This window comes from Ambystoma mexicanum, chromosome 9 (assembly GCF_040938575.1).
Source record: "Ambystoma mexicanum isolate Mex_15411 chromosome 9, UKY_AmexF1_1, whole genome shotgun sequence".
Classification (NCBI taxonomy): domain Eukaryota; kingdom Metazoa; phylum Chordata; class Amphibia; order Caudata; family Ambystomatidae; genus Ambystoma; species Ambystoma mexicanum.
In genome coordinates this window covers 833,179,284-833,200,019 of record NC_090931.1, presented here as the reverse complement: position 1 = coordinate 833,200,019, position 20,736 = coordinate 833,179,284, and the positions used below count along the sequence as shown (strand labels likewise).

The following is a 20,736-nucleotide window of genomic DNA, read 5'->3' as shown; positions in this document are numbered from 1 at the left end:
TCAGTGGGAAAGGTCTAGTGCTTATCTCAGTTGGATTGCCTGGCAAGATTCCGCACCCAACAGCCCCGGAAACCGCTTGTTCAGTTATCGATGGGCTGAGTAGTCCTAGAGTAGCCTCTGCAAAGTCCTGCTCCCAAGAGGTGAGAAGAATATACTAGAGTAGATGAGATCAACACAGGCTAGAACAGAATAGAGTGCCATTCTTATGCACAACAGAGCGGCTTAGGATAGACCCGAGTAGAGCTGCGTAGCATTGGGCAAGCTGGAGTAACACAGAATAGTCCAGAACGGACACGAGGAGGGCAGGCAGAGTAGTGTAACATTGTCATGAGTGAGTAAAGAAAAGATCAAGGTAGAGCATTGTAGTACAAACTGCGAACCATGCAGAAAAGCACTGGACAAAGTAGCTCAAAATAGCCCACAATACATCAGAATGGATCCCGATAGCAAAGAATACACTGTGATGCAGCAGAATAGCACCAAGCAGAGCCTAGTGGATCTGGGCAGAGTTAAGTAGAGCAGAGTAGCAACGAAAGAAAAGAATGAAGAACAATGGGCAATGGAAAGACGGGTGCAGAGCAAAATACTATGGAATGGACCGTAGCATGCAACGGGTCAGAGTAGAGCAGACTAGTCAAGGAAGAAGGGAGTTTAGAACAAGGAAGCAGGGCAAAGACTTAAGTAGAACAGGACACAATCGAAATGACCAGAGCATAGCAGAGTATCATGGAGCAGACTGGAATAGTGCAGCATGGCTAAGGAAGGAAATACTGTGGAACAAAGGAGTAGAGCAGAATAGTGAGGATGAGGGGAGTATAGAACAAGGAACCAGGGCCAAGGGCTTCAGTAGAACAGCACACAATCGAAATGATCAGAGCATAGCAGAGTATCATGGAGCAGACTGGAATAGTGCAGCATGGCTAAGGAAGGAAATACTGTGGAACAAAGGAGTAGAGCAGAATGGTGAGGATGAAGGGAGTATAGAACAAGGAACCAGGGCCAAGGGCTTCAGTAGAACAGCACACAATCGAAATGATCAGAGCATAGCAGAGTATCATGGAGCAGACTGGAATAGTGCAGCATGGATAAGGAAGGAAATACTGTGGAACAAAGGAGGAGAGCAGAATAGCGAGGAAGAAGGGAGTTTAGAACAAGGAACCGGGGCAAAGGGCTTCAGTAGAACAGGACACAATCGAAATGACCAGAGCATAGCAGAGTATCATGAAGCAGACTGGAATAGTGCAGGATGGCTAAGGAAGGAAGTACTGTGGAACAAAGGAGTAGAGCAGAATAGTGAGGACGCGAGTAAAGCAAAGTAGCAAACAAATGGGCCAGACATGGCACAACATTACACAAAAGAGTATATTAGAATAACAAAGATAAGTGCATGCTACAATAGTGATGTACAGAAGAGCAAATGGCAGAGTGGTAGAAAAACAGAAGGGTATAAGCAACTTTGAAGGTTGGCATTAAATGGGAGAGATCAACGCATAATCACAGAAAACATCAGAGTAGAACAGAAATGAAAGTGATTACAAATCTGAAAAAATAAAATAGAATACCTTAGTATAGAACACACACCAATATGTTACACATAGAATTATAGATGAGTTACTATGAACAACAAGGATACATTACACAGAGGGGTTCCAAGTGGCATCGGACATACACAACAAGACCAAAGCTGGCATTGTCTGCAATGCCACCTGGAACTCTGAGGTGGAATACATCTCCTTTCTGGACAGTTACCCATCATTTTCTGTTTCATGTGCACACCCTGACCCTGTGCCCCTTGCCCACCCTCTCTGCTATCCTTGAGGACCAGTTGTGCAATTGGCTTAACGAGGAGTTATAGGGGAACCATCAACACATTGCATGGACACCTCTCTCTCCCATGATGTGCCCTCTGCCAACATTTAATAAAAATTGGCCTCCCTGAATTGGCACCTGCTAAAAGTAAAAAAGCATTGGCAAATCTAATAGTTTCGGCATTTGAAGTTGTTTATTGCATTTGACATATATAAGTAAGGATGCATTAAATACTTGGGGCCTGATTCACAGAAGCATTTTATAATGGCGCAATCCCATAGGAACACACTCAGTGAATCAGGCCCTAGGGCTCTACCTGCCGAGGAATTCCAAACATGTCTGCAAGTTACTGTTTGCTGGCACATAACATTAGTTATATACAGGAGTTCTTGTTTTTAGTGTTCATGTTTTTTCAATTCGAGTGGTGTTTTACCAAGGCTTTACTTTTCCCCCCAGAAAATCTGTGTTTATCCGTGCTTGCCCATTATTTCCCTAAAAAAATGGCTGATAACTGTGTTTTTCCAGTGTAAACAACAATGTATCTTTTATTGCTGCATGTATATTATGCATAATTCTTTGGAAACAAAAAGGAATATCATAGATTATGCTGATGCAGTCCTGGCTACTTCTTTGCGTTCTGGAATCTGTAGTAATGAATTTATAATGGAAACAGAATTCTACACATACAAAAATGCAAAGAATCAAACAAGGCTTTGATGGGCTCCAGTTGCTTGATACGGGCCAAATAAGAGCTCACACACGTTTGCAGTGAACCCTAGGGCACACACTACCTCAAGTTAAAATAAATAATGCTGAACAGGCAATGAAGAGGAAGGCAGATGGGAACAGAGACAGGTTTATATGTATATTCTCCTGTAAATCTGCATTCTGGACAAAAAACTGAGAACCCTTTTTTGAAAAACAACTAGTCTGGAATTAAGCTTCTCATGCCCTTGGAAAAATATTACATTTGCATGCTCCCTAATTGGATGGTTTAATAGGGTCTGGAACCATTACAAAAAAGCTTGATTTTTTTAAAAAAAAATAGGAATTAGGAGTTTAAAATCACAGTTGTAACCGTTATTTTTTTTTTAACATAAATGTACAATCAAATGTTGCTGAAAACTTCTTTCTTTGATCCATTTCCCAAATAGAACTTAAATGGACTAGTATATGGTAATCATTGGAATACAATACAACATTTCATGAAGTAGTCCATTTGGCTCTTCTTTGAGAAGTGGCTAACACATGCTTTTCAGCCTTGTTTAGCGAATCCAATAACTGACACCAAATTACTACTTTTTAAAATATATGGTCCATACAATAAATAGTTTGGGGAACATATCAAATGGCCTATTTTAGTTTGGATCATACTATGGTAAGACAATGTCTAAAAATGTCCACTAGTTGGCAGCACAGACCATGCTTTTAATTTTCAATTTAATACTGAAATCCATTTTTGGCTAGGTTAGCGCTGTCATCTAGTGGACATTTTTTTCCGGACATATTCGGATAAACCCCTAAAAGGGAAACATTATTTCTGGGGGACAGAAATTAGATTAAAATGGATTTAATTAAATCCAAAAAGCCCAGTTATATAGTTAGTAGAAAGGCTTTTCTTCACTGCTGTGTATCAAAGTCATTTAACAATTTCTATTACTGATGTTGTGTCAGCAAGCACTAACCTGTGTGGAACTTGTAAAGTATGTATGGTGATTTCAGGGGTTAGCTGGAGTGATGGTGCAAGGGTGGGCAAAGGTTGGAGGGAGCAGGAAGACCATGGATGGAAGGCAGAAGTAGGCATGTGTGAACTAGGGATGTGAGGGGCTGGCAAATAGACAGGTATGAAGTAAAGAGTGTTGCTGGTAGAGAGGTAGGGACAGGCAGAGAGGGGTACAGCAGAGTATGGATAGAGAGGGGTGAGGTAGGGTGAGTGGGTAGGGAAGTACGGGGAGTGAGCTAGGCCAAGGGGAAAGAGTGGTGAGGTAGAGGGTGGGCAGAGACAAGGAGGGTGGTGGTGGAGAGGGGGAAGGTGGGTAGATTGGGGCAGAATAGAGGTAGGTGGGGCAGAGGGGGAGAGTGTGGGTGGGACAAGGAGGGGGATATGATGGATGTTGTGCAAGGTGGGGGCACAGAGGGGTGGGTGGAGGGCAGGGAGGGGTGGATGTGTTGGGGAGAGAAGGGTGGGTGGGGGCAGAGAGTGGGTAGTTGCAGAGAGGGGCTGGGACAGAGAGCGGGTGGGTGGCATAGAGGGTGTGGGTAGAGGTGAGGTTGACGGGGGACAGAGAGGGTTTTTGGCAGTGGGCAGAGAGGGTGTGTGTGGGGTAGTAAGGCGGTCGATGGGGTGTAAGAGAGGTGTGGCAGAGATGGGGAGGAGCACAAAAGAGTGTTTGGGGAGTGTGCATAATAGAGGGGTATGGGGTTGTGGGAAGCACAAAAGAGGGTCATGGTGGGGAGCACAAACAAGGATCGGGATGCAGAGAAAAAAGAATCCTGTGGTCCTGGGTTTAAGCACAAAAGAGGGTTGGGGTGGTGGGGGAGAAGAAATGAGGGTTGGGTAGTGAGGGCCAGGGTGCTGTTGGAATACAAAATAGGATTGGGTTTGTGGTTAAGCACAAAAGAGGGCTAGGGTGGTTGGGGAGCACAAATGGTTTGGGAGTAAGCAAAAAAGAGTGTCAGGGTGGTGGGGGAACACAAATGAAGGCTGGGATTGGGGAGCACAAAAGAGTGTTGCGTGTAAGCACAAAAAGGGGTACGGTTCTGGGGGGGAACAAATGAGGGCCAGTCCTGGATGAGCTAAAAAGAGGGTGAAGGTGTTGGGGGAGACCAAAGGGTGGCTGGGGAGCACAAAAGAGGGTTGGGGTGGTGGGTGAGAACAAACAAAGGCTAGGGGAGCACAAAAGATGGTCAGTGGCAGCAGAGGCCAAACGAGGACTGGGGTGGCACAAAAAGCTGGAGGTTTGGCGGTCAGCGTGAGATGATGGTTACAAGAGCGCCAGTGGGAGGGAAAGAGACTGTGAGAGAGAGTTTGGCTTGGGGGTGAGAGGGAGAAAAAAGCAACAGAGACAGTAAGAAGGAGAACAGAGGGGGAGCGAGAGAGAGGGGCTCAGAGGAGGGGCACGTCAAAACATGCACAGCAATATCTTATAGCTCATGCAGGGTACGCCTCTGGAGTCTCAACCTTGCTGCAGGGCTTTAACATAAAGCTTAACCCCATCATGGATCGGTGGAACAAAACTCTCCTTCCTTTTTCTTGTTTTAAGGAAAGGACCTTCATCATCCTTCACGCTCACAGAAGGATGATGAAGGTCCCTTGCCCTTGAGTTTTGCATGCATGACAGGAGGGAGCTAGCACACAGAGGGGTGGGGCTGAGTAGCCAGGCAAAGGAAGGATTACTCTGCTGCTGAACGGGAGGAAAGGACGTGCTTTCCAAAGGGACTCCTGAAAGGCGCAATCATGGAAAAGCATCCACTCATTGGTTTAAGTGGCTGGAGGGGATAAAAGTAAACATGATGAGGCAAAGTCATGTCTGAGCATTACCAGTTACCATGATAACCAGATATCCTGATTCTCATCACCCCTGATTCTCTCATTTGTGTTAGCAATGCTTTGCCACATAGGTGGCACTAGCTCCACCAAATGCGCCAGAGGCAAAAAGTGCCTACCATCCTGCCACCTGCCTCTATCGCTCTCATGCGTGCCTGTTCTAATGGAAACAAACCAATATCTGTTATGCTGTCACCCTCACTGCAATCCCTCCTATCCGCTCCCTCTCCTAAGTAAATTATTAATACCTGGTATTTGGCCTCTCCCCACGCACCCCCCAGATTTCCCTCTACACTGCTCCTGTTTCCCAAAAGACGTCTGTGTAGCCCCGGCAAAGTGCTTGATCCACCGCTGTAGTTCAATCAGGTTGGAAGGCCATGGTCTCTAGCAGGCTTCTGACACAGAGGCCAACTGCTTGAGCCTGGTGGTGCTCTCAGAGAATGCTGGAACCGCATGCATGTTTTCAGTCAGACTCATGTCTCCGGAGCTATCACATAGCAGCTGTAGGCTCAGCGAGTAGCCTCTTGAGGTTACAGGCCTGCTGCTCAGCGCATTTCAGCCTTTATATGTCAGCTCAACTAGCTCTGTTTTCCCCTGGTCTGAGGAGACACAGAGAAGCCACTTGCTTGACGTTGCAACAGGGAATACAGAATCGCTGATAATGGATTTCAATCGAAGCCATGCACAACAACTGTATAGATGCGCATATATATATAATATCATATTCATCTCTTGTAGTACAGAATTTGTGACAAGGGCGTGGCTCGCAATATCCATTACTATAGACCCTAAGTAAAGTGATTTCTATCACTGGATGATAACAGGGCGATGAAATTTGCCCAGAAGGACTTCACACCAAACACGGCTACTGAGAGACCATGAACAGCACTCAAAAGCAAAGACCACCACCACTAATGCGGTAAAAGATATTCTGTTTGTTCCAGTCGTTACAAATGGAATGTGTCACACTACAATACATCAAATGTTGGAATGTGTCACACTACAATACATCAAATGTGGGTGGAACAGTTACATGGATGATTAGCCATCAAGCAATTCAGCAATAAGGGAACACAGTGTTTCGTTTTCTCCAATATTCCTAGTACCAATAACAACATGCATCACTAACGTATGCTCAGGGTTTCTGTCATATCACCTGTTGAGGGGTGAGGACACTATGTATGGTTGAACTGTGAATTTCCGTTTAAAATTGTGGTTGGCTTCTGTTTGTGTTCTCAAATTGAATTCCCTTATGGCAAACCTCTAGACTTCTAAAACTTGATTTAGGAAATTGGGAAATTGGAACTCTCCCTCCGGGAGGGCGCCAGAGTTGGGAGGAGACCGGCACATTTGCGGAGGGGCTGCTCTCCCAATAGGCCAGCTTGTTTCTTGGTGACACTTATAGAGAATAATGTATCAGGTTGAACATGAGGGGGGGCACCTTTATTTGCTAGCTCGTGTCTTTCCAAGCGTTACTATTGCTAGGAGGGAGACTCCGAGGCACCCCAAAGATCCTTACCTTCCTCCATGGTGCCCATCTGTTCGGAGGCTGGGGATGGTGGCGGAGAAGGGGGCAGGTTTGTTGTCTCTTCAACTGCTGAAAATCAAAGAACAGAAAGGAAGACATTTAAAAGATGATCTGACATGCATCAGGGGTGGCTAGTTGCTTTCCAAACAAAACCACATCCTGAATATCTATTGTTCTACTTACATAGCATATATCTTTTAATCTTTGAACAGTGGTGCTGGGCAAGAAACAGCAACTCATAGTCAGTTTATATTTTTGGTTGAATTCACAATGTATTTAGCATGTTATACAATATGAACTTCAACTTCACTTGAGCGGCTCAGAAGATGGACTCAATCTGACCAGTGCCCCTTGCGCTTGCCTTAAATGGAACCTGGTGATATAAGAACTCGGCATCCAAGGGAAAACAATGCAACAAAAAATGCATCTCACAAGTTAGTAGCAGACTGCAACTCGAAGGGTTCAGTACTAAACTCCAGCATAGGCACCCACTCTGATCCCAAACCCGCTCTACTATCCCACGAACAAACTCATCTCTCCATCTACCACCACCTTACCAAAGCTCGCATCTTTAAGCCAGCAGCTACCCCAGTGCCAGTGTGCTGCCATCTATTAGATCTTGGGCTCTACCCTCTGGATGTAACACACACCCTGGTGCCATGCCACGGCCACAACTCCCATAGAAGCATACTGGCACCCGGGGCTTCCAGTCTGTCCTCAACAACACCTCAACCTTCGGACCTGACTTTTCCTCTAGCCTACCAATATCCCAACCCCTCTTTTCTCCTCTACACTCTACATCTAGAATCCATGAGGCCACCAGAATGACAGAGGTGTGCTACTGAAGACGCCATTAGATTGCAACACACACACCTGCTATTCAGAAAGGAACTGGCCATACACACAGGAGAACTTGGTTACGTTGCGTTTTGCATCGTAGGTTACACCTTTTGAATCTATCAAGCAACCAGCCTGTGGAATTTTCACTTCCTTACTCAATAAAAAATCCCTTCTGTGCAAAGAACCTTTGTCAGTTTAGGCCACCTACAAGCCAAAACTATTGCATTGGAGTACAGGTAAGAGAGAGATGGCATACGAGGAGGGACACATAGTTTGTGGGTGTTTGGCTAACTCCTATGGCCATTCCCACCCACTGCCTGCCCCTCCCGGCCCTAACTACTTCCTCTTGGGATCTCATTAGAGCTCCCTCCGTCAAGCAATAATATCAAACTATAGCCAGCCAGTGTTTGTTCTAAGCAGTCTGCTGAGAGTTAATGGCTCAATTGCACTTGTAAAAGGCTACTGGTGTAATTAAAAATGCCTTAACCAAGAGCGCAATCAGCGACTTGATTTAAATCTCTTCCATGGACTGGAGTACTGTTAAAAACAAGCAACGACAAAGCCAACAGTTTTGTCTTTAGATATTAGAGAAGCATTTGCCATGCACTGACGTGGATCAGGGTTGGAATTCTGTGACGGAAATGTTTGAGGGAGAAAAGGTTGAAGATTATTTTTCTGAAAATAACCTTCAGTATTTTCTCCCCTGAACATTTCCGACTTGGCCGGTGCCCCCACCCACACCCCGCAGCCCCTGCAGCCCTAAGCATCGAATGGGGGACTTGGTCAAAATTTTCGGCCGAATCTCCCATTCAGGCTTTTATTTACGGGCTTTTTGGACGTTTCCCACTGACATCATATGCTCAGCTAGCCACTCAATTTTCCAGCTGTTGCGATCTTATGGACAGGTAGTACCATTATATCAGTGCACAGCAAATGCCTATCCCATACCTACACAAACACCCAAACTGTTGGCTTTGCCAGTGCTTGTTATGATGGTGTGTTGAAGTTCAGATTTTTCAACGTCCAAATGGAAGCTGAACATAAATGTGAGCATAACTGTGACCTCCAGCTGCTTTCTCAACGGCTCCATGTTTGAAACATGTCCTGCCTCTAAACACGAACATAGAAGCTATGGAGCCGATTTCCAGAGCTGGCCGGAAGCATGTTGCTATGCTGAGCAGACACTGCGCGTCATGCGACCAACACGCCCAACATGCAGCTTCCCTGATTCATGAAGGGGGTCTGCACATTGCCAGATGGCTGAACCGCAAGCGCGAGTGGGATGCTGCCGAAGCTTGTCTGCATACACGCAGCCGCCTGGCACACACTCATGTACCCGTCCTCATGCGAGTGTGGTCATACGGGACATCTCATTGGGATGGTCTTTAAAACTGCCAGGCTATTCTGCAGGTCTATGCAAAAAGGACAAGCATACTCACCCTTGGCACTTAAGGGGTTAAGGGCCGTGTTTGTATATTTGCATGTGTAGTCCTAAATGTTGGGGTGCAATACTGTCCATGCCTTGCATGAATCTGGTTGGGCCCGTAGAGGGCAGACGTTTGAAGTTCCCATGCGTGCTGTGTGCATGTGATGGCACCTGCTCTGCTCAGGATCAGACGTGGAGCAGTGGAAGGCTATGACAGGACATGCACACAACTGTGCGCACATACCTATGCGAAGAAACATGTATGCTCAGAAAACGCTTTGGCGTTTCCCATGGCCACGCCGCCGCACCTAGCTCAAACTGTGCACACGCACATGCCCTCAAGAAAGACATTGCAGCAACTGTGCTACTTGAGTAGCAAGTTTGCTCCCACAAGCTGGAATTTACTTCATGGAATCGGACACTAAGGGCCTGATTCACAGACGTGTTTTTATAATGGTGCAATCCCACTAGGGAAGGCTCTGTGAATCAGGCCCTCGATGTTAACTAGAATATCAAATTGCTCTGCATTTCTGAGTACATTATTATCTGTGGTAAACGGAGAGCGTTTCTCTAGCTGTTTAATTCTGACCGACCCGCTTTTAAATGTCCCTGGCCCTCAGACCTCATTTCTGTCCAAAGTGGAAGGGCTTGGAAGCAAGCAACCCCCAGTACTAGGCACTGTGTTCTAGTGGAACTTTTGCATATACAAATGTCCCATTCACATGAGGAGGACTGAAATGAGTCCCACCTTCAGTGGCTGCTGTGCCTAAACCTCCGGCTGTCTTTATGTATGTCCTCAAACGTTGTCTTATAACTAGTAGCTCAACCCTAACCCTTTGAACCAAGAAGTGATATAACAGCCAACAATATGAGAGACAATAAGGGGGGCCATAACACGTCACCATAGAATTCATCTTATTTAAATAGCAAAAGGACCAAAGTCCCAGCATAAATAGATAATGTAACACAATGATAAACAGTGATATAATAAAAATACGTTTAGCTAACTCGGATTCCAACCTTTGCTGAAAAGCTGTGTAACCACAAATACTATCTACTAAGGGCCTTGCCGTTGACTCAAACCGGGCGAAGGCTTTTAACATTGTACAAGGAAGTGTTCCCCTACAAATGTTAACAAGCATTGAAAAAGCCAAGAATGTTGGCTGATGCACAATGACTTTTTATTTATTTATTTGTTGACAGCGCCCAAACCCGTGAGTATGACGTCGCTGGTACATTAGTAAGCAAAAAGAACATTAAAACGAGGTACAATAGCACGGTGGTAGATGCTGCGGAATAGTCAGGTAGTGGGGATACCCCAAATAAAGTACATTAGCAATGATGCTGCGGAATCATCATTTACTATCATGCTAAATGACATTGGAATTGCCACCACACCCCTAGCACTCACACTGCTTGCAGAATAGTGCCATCTTATACCCAGTGAGTATCATCCTTTGACAGGTAGAGGATACCTGCATGATGTGCTCTGCTGTTGACATCAAACGTCAGATATGGCTATCATATGCTGGGGAAAGGCACATGTTGGCTGTCTGGTTCCTGCGAGAAAAAAGTGTGGGGTGTGTGTGTGTACCGCAAATTGCGGTACAGTAATTACCTTCAAGGTACCTTTGCGGGGTCCCTACTTTAACGGCTGGTCCAGACCAGCCGGTAAGGTCGGGGGCCGCAAAGGGACCTCGTAATAAGGCGCTAAGGGGTTAACGGCACCGCAGCCTTTTACGGCGCCGTTAACCCCTTAGTGCCAGGGTCGTAATGAGGCCCATAAGGACCCATCAATCAGGCAAAAAGTTACACTTTTGGAAACAATTACATTTGCAGGAAAAATGTCCAAAGGAACCAGGAAAACACTTATATTACATTTTCTCTATTTAATTGGCAAACAATACAATATAAGGCATTTATTTCCCGCTTTTTTATTTATTTAGATTGGAAACCTAATGAAGCATTTCTGTCCTCAACACATTCCATTTAACATCTTATTAGGCAATACAACAATGAAGCAGGATGCAGAAAAAACAGGGCAAACCAAACAGGATTGCATTTTGAGAAAGTTAGAATTAAGGGAACTATAGTAATTATCAACCAGAAAGCACCACAATGTCGGCTAAATTATTCCAAAAGTAGTTTAGCTACGGGTAGACTATGGCTGAACAAACACATGTGTTTGATTTACATTGCTGACCTCTCAGTCGGACACATGTTAATCAGGCATTGCCCACCCAGTTATGTTTTTTTCAATGCTTTATGGGACAACAGAAAAGGCAAAACATCATAACACAGAATAAAATAAAACAGGACTGAACACGGGCTTAGTAATTTGATTACTCTAGCACTGTTAAATCAAAAGGTCAATTTTGAAAAGGTGTGCTTGATTTGTGCGTTATCATAAACTGGCAAGTGTACCCGTGCTTCGCACAGCAATTCCTACTTCAGTCTAGTTTAAAGTTTATTTGATTAACTAAACAAATGCTCCTTTGTAGACAATGTTGCTAGTCTTTCTTGTAGGAGCTAGTGTGAAGTAATTGTCTTTGTTTCCAACTCTGGAGCAAGCCCCATAAAGCTTTCCATGAGAAAAGCATGAACCCAGTAAATCGGTTCCAGCTACTATGAGTTGGCGCGTTCAGATTGTGCAGCAACATTATTGGTGTCCCGATCCACAGCCGAGGCAGCAGTGACCTCAACAAAAGTGCCATACGTGTAAGGCTGAAGCGTGTAAGCTTGAAGTGCCATACCCATACGGCTGAAGCATGTAAGCTTCATACTGTTGAGATGGCCTGCATTCATCAAATTCCATGGCAAATGAAGTTTCTGTAATTGTCATGATAGATTTGCCACGATGTGATGGACAATGTCATTGCAGACACTATTGAAGAGACACAAAAGCACTGTATTGTGTCACCTGCATGACTTCAAAAGTGAGTGGTGCTAATGTCAGCTAGAATGCTGATAGTGTGTAAAATTTAGGAACAATGAACTGCTGAAGTTTTCATGAACTGCTGAACTTTAGGAACAATGAACATAGAACTACGGCACAAAAAGCCATATGGCAGGGGTAAGCAATGTAGACTGCTTAAAAAATGTATACATCCCAAAAGGTATATTTTATACATGTTACATTGTCTACACCACAGAATGTACCCACATGCCAAGTTTCAAGTTTGTAGCATGTTGGGAAGTATGCTGAACATTTTGAACAGCCACACACACATAGCCAGAAATGTCCCTTTTATATATAGAGAGATTTCATTGCCCGATGTTAACCACTAGTTCAAAACACATTTGAGCCCGGTTTAGAATTGACATTCGCAGCTGGAGAAGGGCACTCAGCCAATCAGGAAAAAGCTGTTTACCGACTGCTTTTTCAAGCCAACCGAGGAACTCTGTAGGTGGCACCATCTTTATCGTGGGGAGGCAACAGAGAGCCACCCCCAAAGACATCAAGTACCCTTTCCCGGCCCCGCCTTCCTCTCTCCTCATTTACCTACTGTATTGGTGCCTTATGCGCCGGACGCTGCACACCTCCCGCCCGCAGCCACCATGGAAATAGAAAATGCACTAAGTCCCTTTTCCTATGGTGGCAGCTATCTTGTTTATTGCTTTTTTATGGGAGATTGGGCCTACACAATATGCAAAGAGGTGCATCCCTGGGTGTGAATAGCTATCACCCCCTTGTCGGGGGGCGTACATGGTCGTTAACAACCCACAGCCCTATGCGAGGCCCAAGCGAAGCGTGGCTCGGGCTGGTTGGCCATTACCGGCCATGTACGTCCCCCGACAAGGGGGTGATGGCTACAGAAATGCACTTTCAAAATGTCTGCCTGATTTGTGCTTTACAATTAACAGAATTACCTACTGTTGAACACTGTCTCAAAACACATATCCTTTCGATGTACCTGCTAAATTAAATGGAACCTGTCGGGGAGCTTTGTACAATGAAAAAAGGGGGATTTTATACATCTAGGTGATTTGTTTATTGGAGGGGGAATAACATTGTTTCAAGAGTGCTAACAGGAATTTGGGATACAGGAGAGTGAAAGATGGAAAAATGTACAGCTCCAGTATTTGCTATAACAAAAACCGTTCAAGGTGGTGGCCACAAGGCCTTTGATGGCTTTCGAGTGCTCCCTGAAGGGACTGACGGAGAGAAGGGGCCTAATGTCCCTATCATGCAAGGTCCTGGGTACTTTGGTGGATAAGTAGGAAGGGGAACTGGGCAGGAGCTCTCTGGAGAAGATTGGTCAGGGATAGGGGACAGGGCCAGGAGCTCATCAAAGTGTCTGCAGCACAGAGAATTACTGCATAATTGAATCTATATATGGTTAGGGTGCACCCCATGAGTAGATGCATCCCTGATAGGTGCTGGAGTGAATGAGGGAAGAGGGAGTCTTTGTTTCATACATGGTGGTCACCCCCGCTGCCACATTCCTTTGGCTGGAGGTACTTAACCTTATATGAAATGGGATTGAAAAGGATTTAATGTGGGATCCGTAGGCAATGTTGTTGTGTAAGCCATGTATCCTGTACACTACTTCAAGGGAAGGCTAATGACGTATATCCTATTCACAGCAACGTTTACAATAGATGCAGGCCCCAGCTTTGAATAGTGGTTTAGTAAGCGTTGGCTAGTACTGGCAATGGGAAGACTATCGTTGTAGGTGCAGGTGAGGATCTCGAGGTTATGGGATATATGGCGACCACTTCTACATTACATGACACAGGACAACACAGACCACACATGTCCCAATAGGCTGAGAGATCTACAATATTTGACAAGTAATTAGTGATGTTTGGTAGGGTAGGAAGCCTTGGAATAACTTATGGTTGACCGAAATCAAGGTGTTGCACTATACAAAGTTGGGGTACAGTGTTTGCAGGGGTTCACAGATCGTGTTTGACTGATCAGGTGACAGCACTGTTATTATCTTTATTTTTCAGATGGTTGTTATACAAAATGTACACATAAAATGAATACATTTTCTTTGAAAAAACAAATGAATGGAAATGCAGTTCCCCTAATGCACAACGATAGGGCAACTCTTTTAGAGATAAACTGGCAGTGGATGCATGGCAACTGGTTAACCGACTGTGAGTGCATCCGGTCCAATACCAGCTCCTTGCTCTTCATTTGCTCTGCATAACTACCCAACTCCATTGGGCCCTGCCTGCCTGTCCTTGCCCTTGGCCTGCCAGGACCGTAGCCTACTAGGCTTTTTGGTCATCAGTGCAGGGAAGTAAAGGGGCCTTCTCAGAAGGAAAGCGCGTGACCTTCCTGTTCCTGTACTCAGCTTCTGTCTGGGGCGTGCACCTTATGTCCCACTGGCGTCTGATTGGCTGAGGGCGTGGGAGAGCCGTATCTGATGTCAATCAAAGGACCATGATCTGAATTATGAAACGGTGCAAATAGTGATAGGATGCCTGAAGCACATCAGGAATTGGAGATGTATAGACAAAACAGAGGTTAGAGTTGTAGCACTGAAGACGAAAACTATAAAATGAACAGCTATAAACATAATGTCACCTGCTTCCTACCCACATGGTTTACTACCCACACGGCTTCTTTTGTTCCTTCGGTTGCTTTGAGGCCATGTACACTATTTATTCCCCGCTTCATCTACTCCACTTTGCTCCCCCTGAAAGCCCTGAAACCGGGGTTGATCTACAACTGAAAGCACAAAGCAGAAGGCGTATTGTGGTAACTCCTGAAGCCCACATAAAGTCTGGAAACACTACACAAGGAAGAAGGACTCTGCCCTATAACCCTGGCCTCTGCCATCTTTACTCCATTCCTCTTATAAAGCGTGCAGAGGCGTGGGGGAGGTAAATGGGAGTGAAAGGGTCTGTGACGCATCAGTAATTTGCCGCCTGAGTGTAAAGGTTTCACTGTTGCCGTCATTCCCTGCTTGGATTTTCCAGCTCTTACGTGCCTCTTGCTCTACTCAGAACAAAGCACCCAAAAGGGGAAAAAAAGGGAGGGGGGCAAACGCATAGGAGTTAACGCAGTGGTAACCACAGTAGCAATTACAGCAGATCGGCAGTCCAGTCTCAGTTGTGATTGTGGTAGGTGGAAATATCCCATTAGTGATGTCTGACACCTGCAGGTTTATGGCTGGGGATACAAGCAAGGACAAAGTGCCTGGTAACATTCAATGCACCCTCTCCTGAGCCTCAGCCTTTGCTAAAAACAATTTTAAAAAAAAGAGTCTTGTAAACAAAAGGTACAGACACTCAAATATGGAACTAATTACGGTACCCAGTTAGTTTACCGAAAACAAAACAGAGTGGTACATTTCACTGAAGTACATAATACCGAAAAAAACAGACAATATTAATTAAAGATATATGGGTAGTGGGGTAAGGGGTTAAAATGAGTCAGGATGGGGTTAGGGTGGCGTTATAAGGGTGGAAAAATGGGGGTTGGGGATACCCCCCTCCTACACATGTATTGTATTATGTATTATGGTCGCAATTAAATGTATGAAATTTGGGTCGGTAAAATCACATATAACCCTTATTACTATTAGTCATGATAATACTTCGAGTTGGCATTTCATTATTAACACAACATTTCCCCTAGGCTGGTTACTACCTCCCACAGACAAGGAACTGCTCTTTACACTCCTCTGTCTCCTTAAATGATACAATACCAGAGCCATTTCTTCTACTTCATCTGACCTTCCATACTGACCCCCACCTCATACTCTACTCTCCTGTTAAACCTGGAGCCAGCATCGACTCATGTAAACAAAACAGGAGAGGCCGGAGTGAGTTTAGTAGAGGAGCCCAATTCCAATAAAGGAGGGTGCTTTAGAATATCTCTCTCCTTTCTGAAGAAAAACCTGAACATATATCAGCTCTCAAAACCTCTCTGGGAAAATGAGGGCTTAGAAAGAGGCAGGGTCAGTACTAGCAACCTAAAGCAGAGGAGAACAGTCACAGAACTAGTGTAGAAACAAAGAAGGGAGGAAGGACGAGGCTGCTGGGCGGCCATCTGTGAAGGTCCAGAGAGGGCCACCTCTTCCAGTCTTAGTTATCAAAGAGCCCAGAAAACACGAGTAAGGGTTTATCAGCTAAACAACCTCTTCATGGGTCCAGTGTTAAAGGGATTGCCTATGATCTCACGCCATTACAAGTACCGTAGAGGACGCCATAATGCACAAGGCAATTGATAAGACAATGCCTTTAATTATTTGTATTGGTTTTTCCGGATACTGGAGGAACATACCACTTCGGGGTAAATCAGATCCTGAAAATGCAGCGAATTACCAAATAACCTTAGAATGGCCTTATTTTAATTATCTTAGATTTACCAAATAAAACTGAACCTCTATGAATAGCCTCTAAATCCAGCCTGGAAAAACCTGCACTGTACATTTTGTGTACCAAATGTGACATGCTAAGGACAGCAACAAAGTTCCCATCCCCAAGCAAACTAGAAAATACATCTTCGGGGGAACTTCTTAAGATTTACTATCAATAATGAGAACACAAGGAACATTAAGTAACAATACTATGCTAAGCCCAAACCTGCCATACAAATAGTAACAGACTCCTAATTAAACAACATTTGGCAACATCATCTGAACCGCAGAGAAAGAAAGAAGCCACAGAGGAGCCTGTAATACGATGAACACTATGAGCAATGCAGACCTCCTAATGCAACAGCAACCCCAGAAATGTTAACAGACTAATAATTAATAGTGGTACACCCTCAAAGCAAATGAACAACGATTAAGGAAACATGGAAAAACCAAGTACTTTTAATAACAATACCCTTCTCTTCCTGCTCTTCTGCAACAGTTAATGATTTGGATTTGATTTGGATTTTTGAACTTGTATAGCACATATCACGTGGAACCATGCCGAGTCTGCATCTAGGCGCAGACGGTGGAACCATGCCGAGTCTGCATCTAGGCGCAGACGGTGGAACCGTGCAGAGTCTGCATCTAGGCGCAGACAGTGGAACCGTGCAGAGTCTGCATTTAGACGCAGACGGTGGAACCGTGCAGAGTCTGCATCTAGGCGCAGACAGTGGAACCGTGCAGAGTCTGCATCTAGGCGCAGACGGTGGAACCATGCAGAGTCTGCATCTAGGTGCAGACAGTGGAACCGTGCAGAGTCTGCATTTAGACGCAGACGTTGGAACCGTGCAGAGTCTGCATCTAAGCGCAGACAATGGAACCATGCCGAGTCTGCATTTAGACACAGACGGTGGAACCGTGCAGAGTCTGCATCTAGGCGCAGACAGTGGATCCGTGCAGAGTCTGCATCTAGGCGCAGACAGTGGAACCGTGCAGAGTCTGCATTTAGACGCAGACGGTGGAACCGTGCAGAGTCTGCATCTAGGCGCAGACAGTGGAACCGTGCAGAGTCTGCATCTAGGCGCAGACGGTGGAACCGTGCAGAGTCTGCATCTAGGCGCAGACAGTGGAACCGTGCAGAGTCTGCATCTAGGCGCAGACGGTGGAACCGTGCAGAGTCTGCATCTAGGCGCAGACAGTGGAACCGTGCAGAGTCTGCATTTAGACGCAGACGTTGGAACCGTGCAGAGTCTGCATCTAAGCGCAGACAATGGAACCATGCCGAGTCTGCATTTAGACACAGACGGTGGAACCGTGCAGAGTCTGCATCTAGGCGCAGACAGTGGATCCGTGCAGAGTCTGCATCTAGGCGCAGACAGTGGAAACGTGCAGAGTCTGCATTTAGACGCAGACGGTGGAACCGTGCAGAGTCTGCATCTAGGCGCAGACAGTGGAACCGTGCAGAGTCTGCATCTAGGCGCAGACGGTGGAACCGTGCAGAGTCTGCATCTAGGCGCAGACAGTGGAACCGTGCAGAGTCTGCATTTAGACGCAGACGTTGGAACCGTGCAGAGTCTGCATCTAAGCGCAGACAATGGAACCATGCCGAGTCTGCATTTAGACACAGACGGTGGAACCGTGCAGAGTCTGCATCTAGGCGCAGACAGTGGATCCGTGCAGAGTCTGCATCTAGGCGCAGACAGTGGAACCGTGCAGAGTCTGCATCAAGGCGCAGACAGTGGAACCGTGCAGAGTCTGCATTTAGACGCAGACGGTGGAACCGTGCAGAGTCTGCATCTAGGCGCAGACAGTGGAACCGTGCAGAGTCTGCATCTAGGCGCAGACGGTGGAACCGTGCAGAGTCTGCATTTAGACGCAGACGTTGGAACCGTGCAGAGTCTGCATCTAAGTGCAGACAGTGGAACCGTGCAGAGTCTGCATCTAGGCGCAGACAGTGGAACCGTGCAGAGTCTGCATCTAGGCGCAGACAGTGGAACCGTGCAGAGTCTGCATCAAGGCGCAGACAGTGGAACCGTGCAGAGTCTGCATCTAGGCGCAGACAGTGGAACCATGCAGAGTCTGCATCAAGGCGCAGACAGTGGAACCGTGCAGAGTCTGCATCTAGGCGTAGACAGTGGAACCATGCAGAGTCTGCATCAAGGCGCAGACAGTGGAACCGTGCAGAGTCTGCATCTAGGCGTAGACAGTGGAATCGTGCACAGTCTGCATCTAGGCGCAGACAATAAAAGTAGTTGAACAGGGAGCTAAGACACATAAGAGGCGTTAATCCATCCTATCTACTTTAAAAAAAACTACAATACAAACTTGAAAGGGAATTATAATAGCACCACAGACATGAGCTATGAGGACAGAGGTGACAGGGCTACTGACAAATGCAATAGTTTAGAAGCTATTGAGTCACTAAGTCATTTGCTAGAGAGAGTAAAGTTCAATACATATAAAAGACGAGCAAAAGAAATAGTGGCAGGGAGAGGATAAAGAGAGAAGCAAGCAAAGTAAAGTCTAAAAGACCTTAAAAAGAAATATAAGTTTGGATAAAGTCTATGTGGCAAGGTGACTTGTGCCATTCCACACAGGAGCGTAACACGAGGGGTAGGAATTCCAGCTTCCATAAACGGAAAAAGGCGAATCACATGAAATGGGGGGTGCTTCATCACTAACATGCTTCACACAGGTACAATCCTTCATTTAGTTTCACTGTGTGTAGTGCAAATGCAGCCACTGCCGTTAATAGCGTAAGATTGAAACTACTGGACTCCTGGGCTCCGGAGAATCCTAGAACATTTCTACCACCCTTACCCAAAGGCTTGTACACACGCAGAACTTGGACATCTGCAAACGTGCTACACTACAAATAAAAGACACACCATTTAGTTATGGAAATGTTATCAACCCAACTATTTACCATCACATCAATTGTCTTATCACATACACTATCTGTGAAATGTAATGTGTATGAGGTAAATGTTATATAGAAAACCCGAAACTATGAATCATGGAACATTTACGAGCAATCAAGAATGAGGATTCAAAGTACTCCATATCAGATTTTGTCACGGACACCATCAGAGCCACCATTTTGAAAATGGACGCTTTGTAGGCATAGACCGCATAACCATATACTCAAGAGTGACGGTAGAGACCCAACAGAAAATGTATGTTATGACAAGAAGAAGCACGTGGCATACAACAATCCCTTATATACGAAATTCCCAGACAACAACAGCAGAACTTTACGAGGAAATGGAATGTTTGTCTTTTAATGAAAAGTAGTATGATGTGACATTACATTTCTGGGGATGCAAAGATGTTCTGTTTTTATATTTATGTGCCTGTTATTTATATCCTCGTCTTCCATCTGGATTCACTTATTAAAAGAGTATTTGTATTGCTCCATACATAGGATCACATTTCTGACTGACATGGACAGAGAAGTAAATATATTGTAACGTATTGGAACAGAAAGGTACATATTATCCATGCCTTAAATATAGCAATTTAGATCGGCCCCTTAATTTGGGCGGCGGGCCATTATCCACAGGGTGGGCCCAGCCACCGAGGGGTATACCGCCATTAGCACCCCTGTAGCATGCCACGCGGGTGCTAATGCTTATTTTTTTTAATGGCAAGTATTTTCTTTGCATGCACGGGACACCTTGCAACGTCTCATACATAAATACTCTACCAACATGACTGCCATGGAATAGGAAGGCAGGGATAGGAGCAGCAGCAGCTCCGGCAGAAGGAGTCACCGGTGCAGCAAACAGGTAAGTGGGAGTGCGGGAGGGATTTTTTTTAAAACGTGGTCTGGTGGGGGGGAAGATGGTGGGCAGGGGAGCCGGCCATCACGCAGCATAGCACGCAGGCTTTCACTGGTAGTGTCCGTCTGCATTCCAAGCCACCTAACTGGCTGGCTACCCCACCCAGGGTGCTACATTGCTGTATTTACAGCATGGATAAAATGTACCTTTCTGTTCCAGAACCGTATGATAGCCACTATTGTGTCTTTTTTAGCCAACTGAAATATTCAAGGATGCAGCACAATACCTTCCTTCTCCAGCATTTTCTCTTTCATAGGTTCACCTGCTGTTGAATATTCCCAGTCATCAGGGTGGTAATTTTCGGTATGTTAACAAAGCCATTTTAAATGTACAAAACAAGGAAACTGCACTCACTTTAATGATCTATCAGTTTTATTTTGGGCCATCTACCACTCAGCCAATAGGCTCTCATCCATTTAGCTCCT

At 45.4% G+C, this 20,736-nt stretch overlaps 1 protein-coding gene across 18 annotated transcripts in view; it reads right to left on the bottom strand.

The window, feature by feature from the left end:
- Positions 1 to 20,736, bottom strand: part of MAP2 (microtubule associated protein 2) — a 680,541-nt gene that overhangs the window by 344,014 nt on the left and 315,791 nt on the right. For 13 of the 18 annotated variants that reach the window (XM_069615866.1, XM_069615867.1, XM_069615868.1 and 10 more), the window contains one exon: positions 6,876 to 6,953. In XM_069615866.1, coding sequence (XP_069471967.1) covers positions 6,876 to 6,953 — 78 coding nt within the window. The remainder of the gene's footprint in view (positions 1 to 6,875; positions 6,954 to 20,736) is intronic. The other 5 variants (XM_069615880.1, XM_069615879.1, XM_069615881.1 and 2 more) reach the window with 1 other exon arrangement.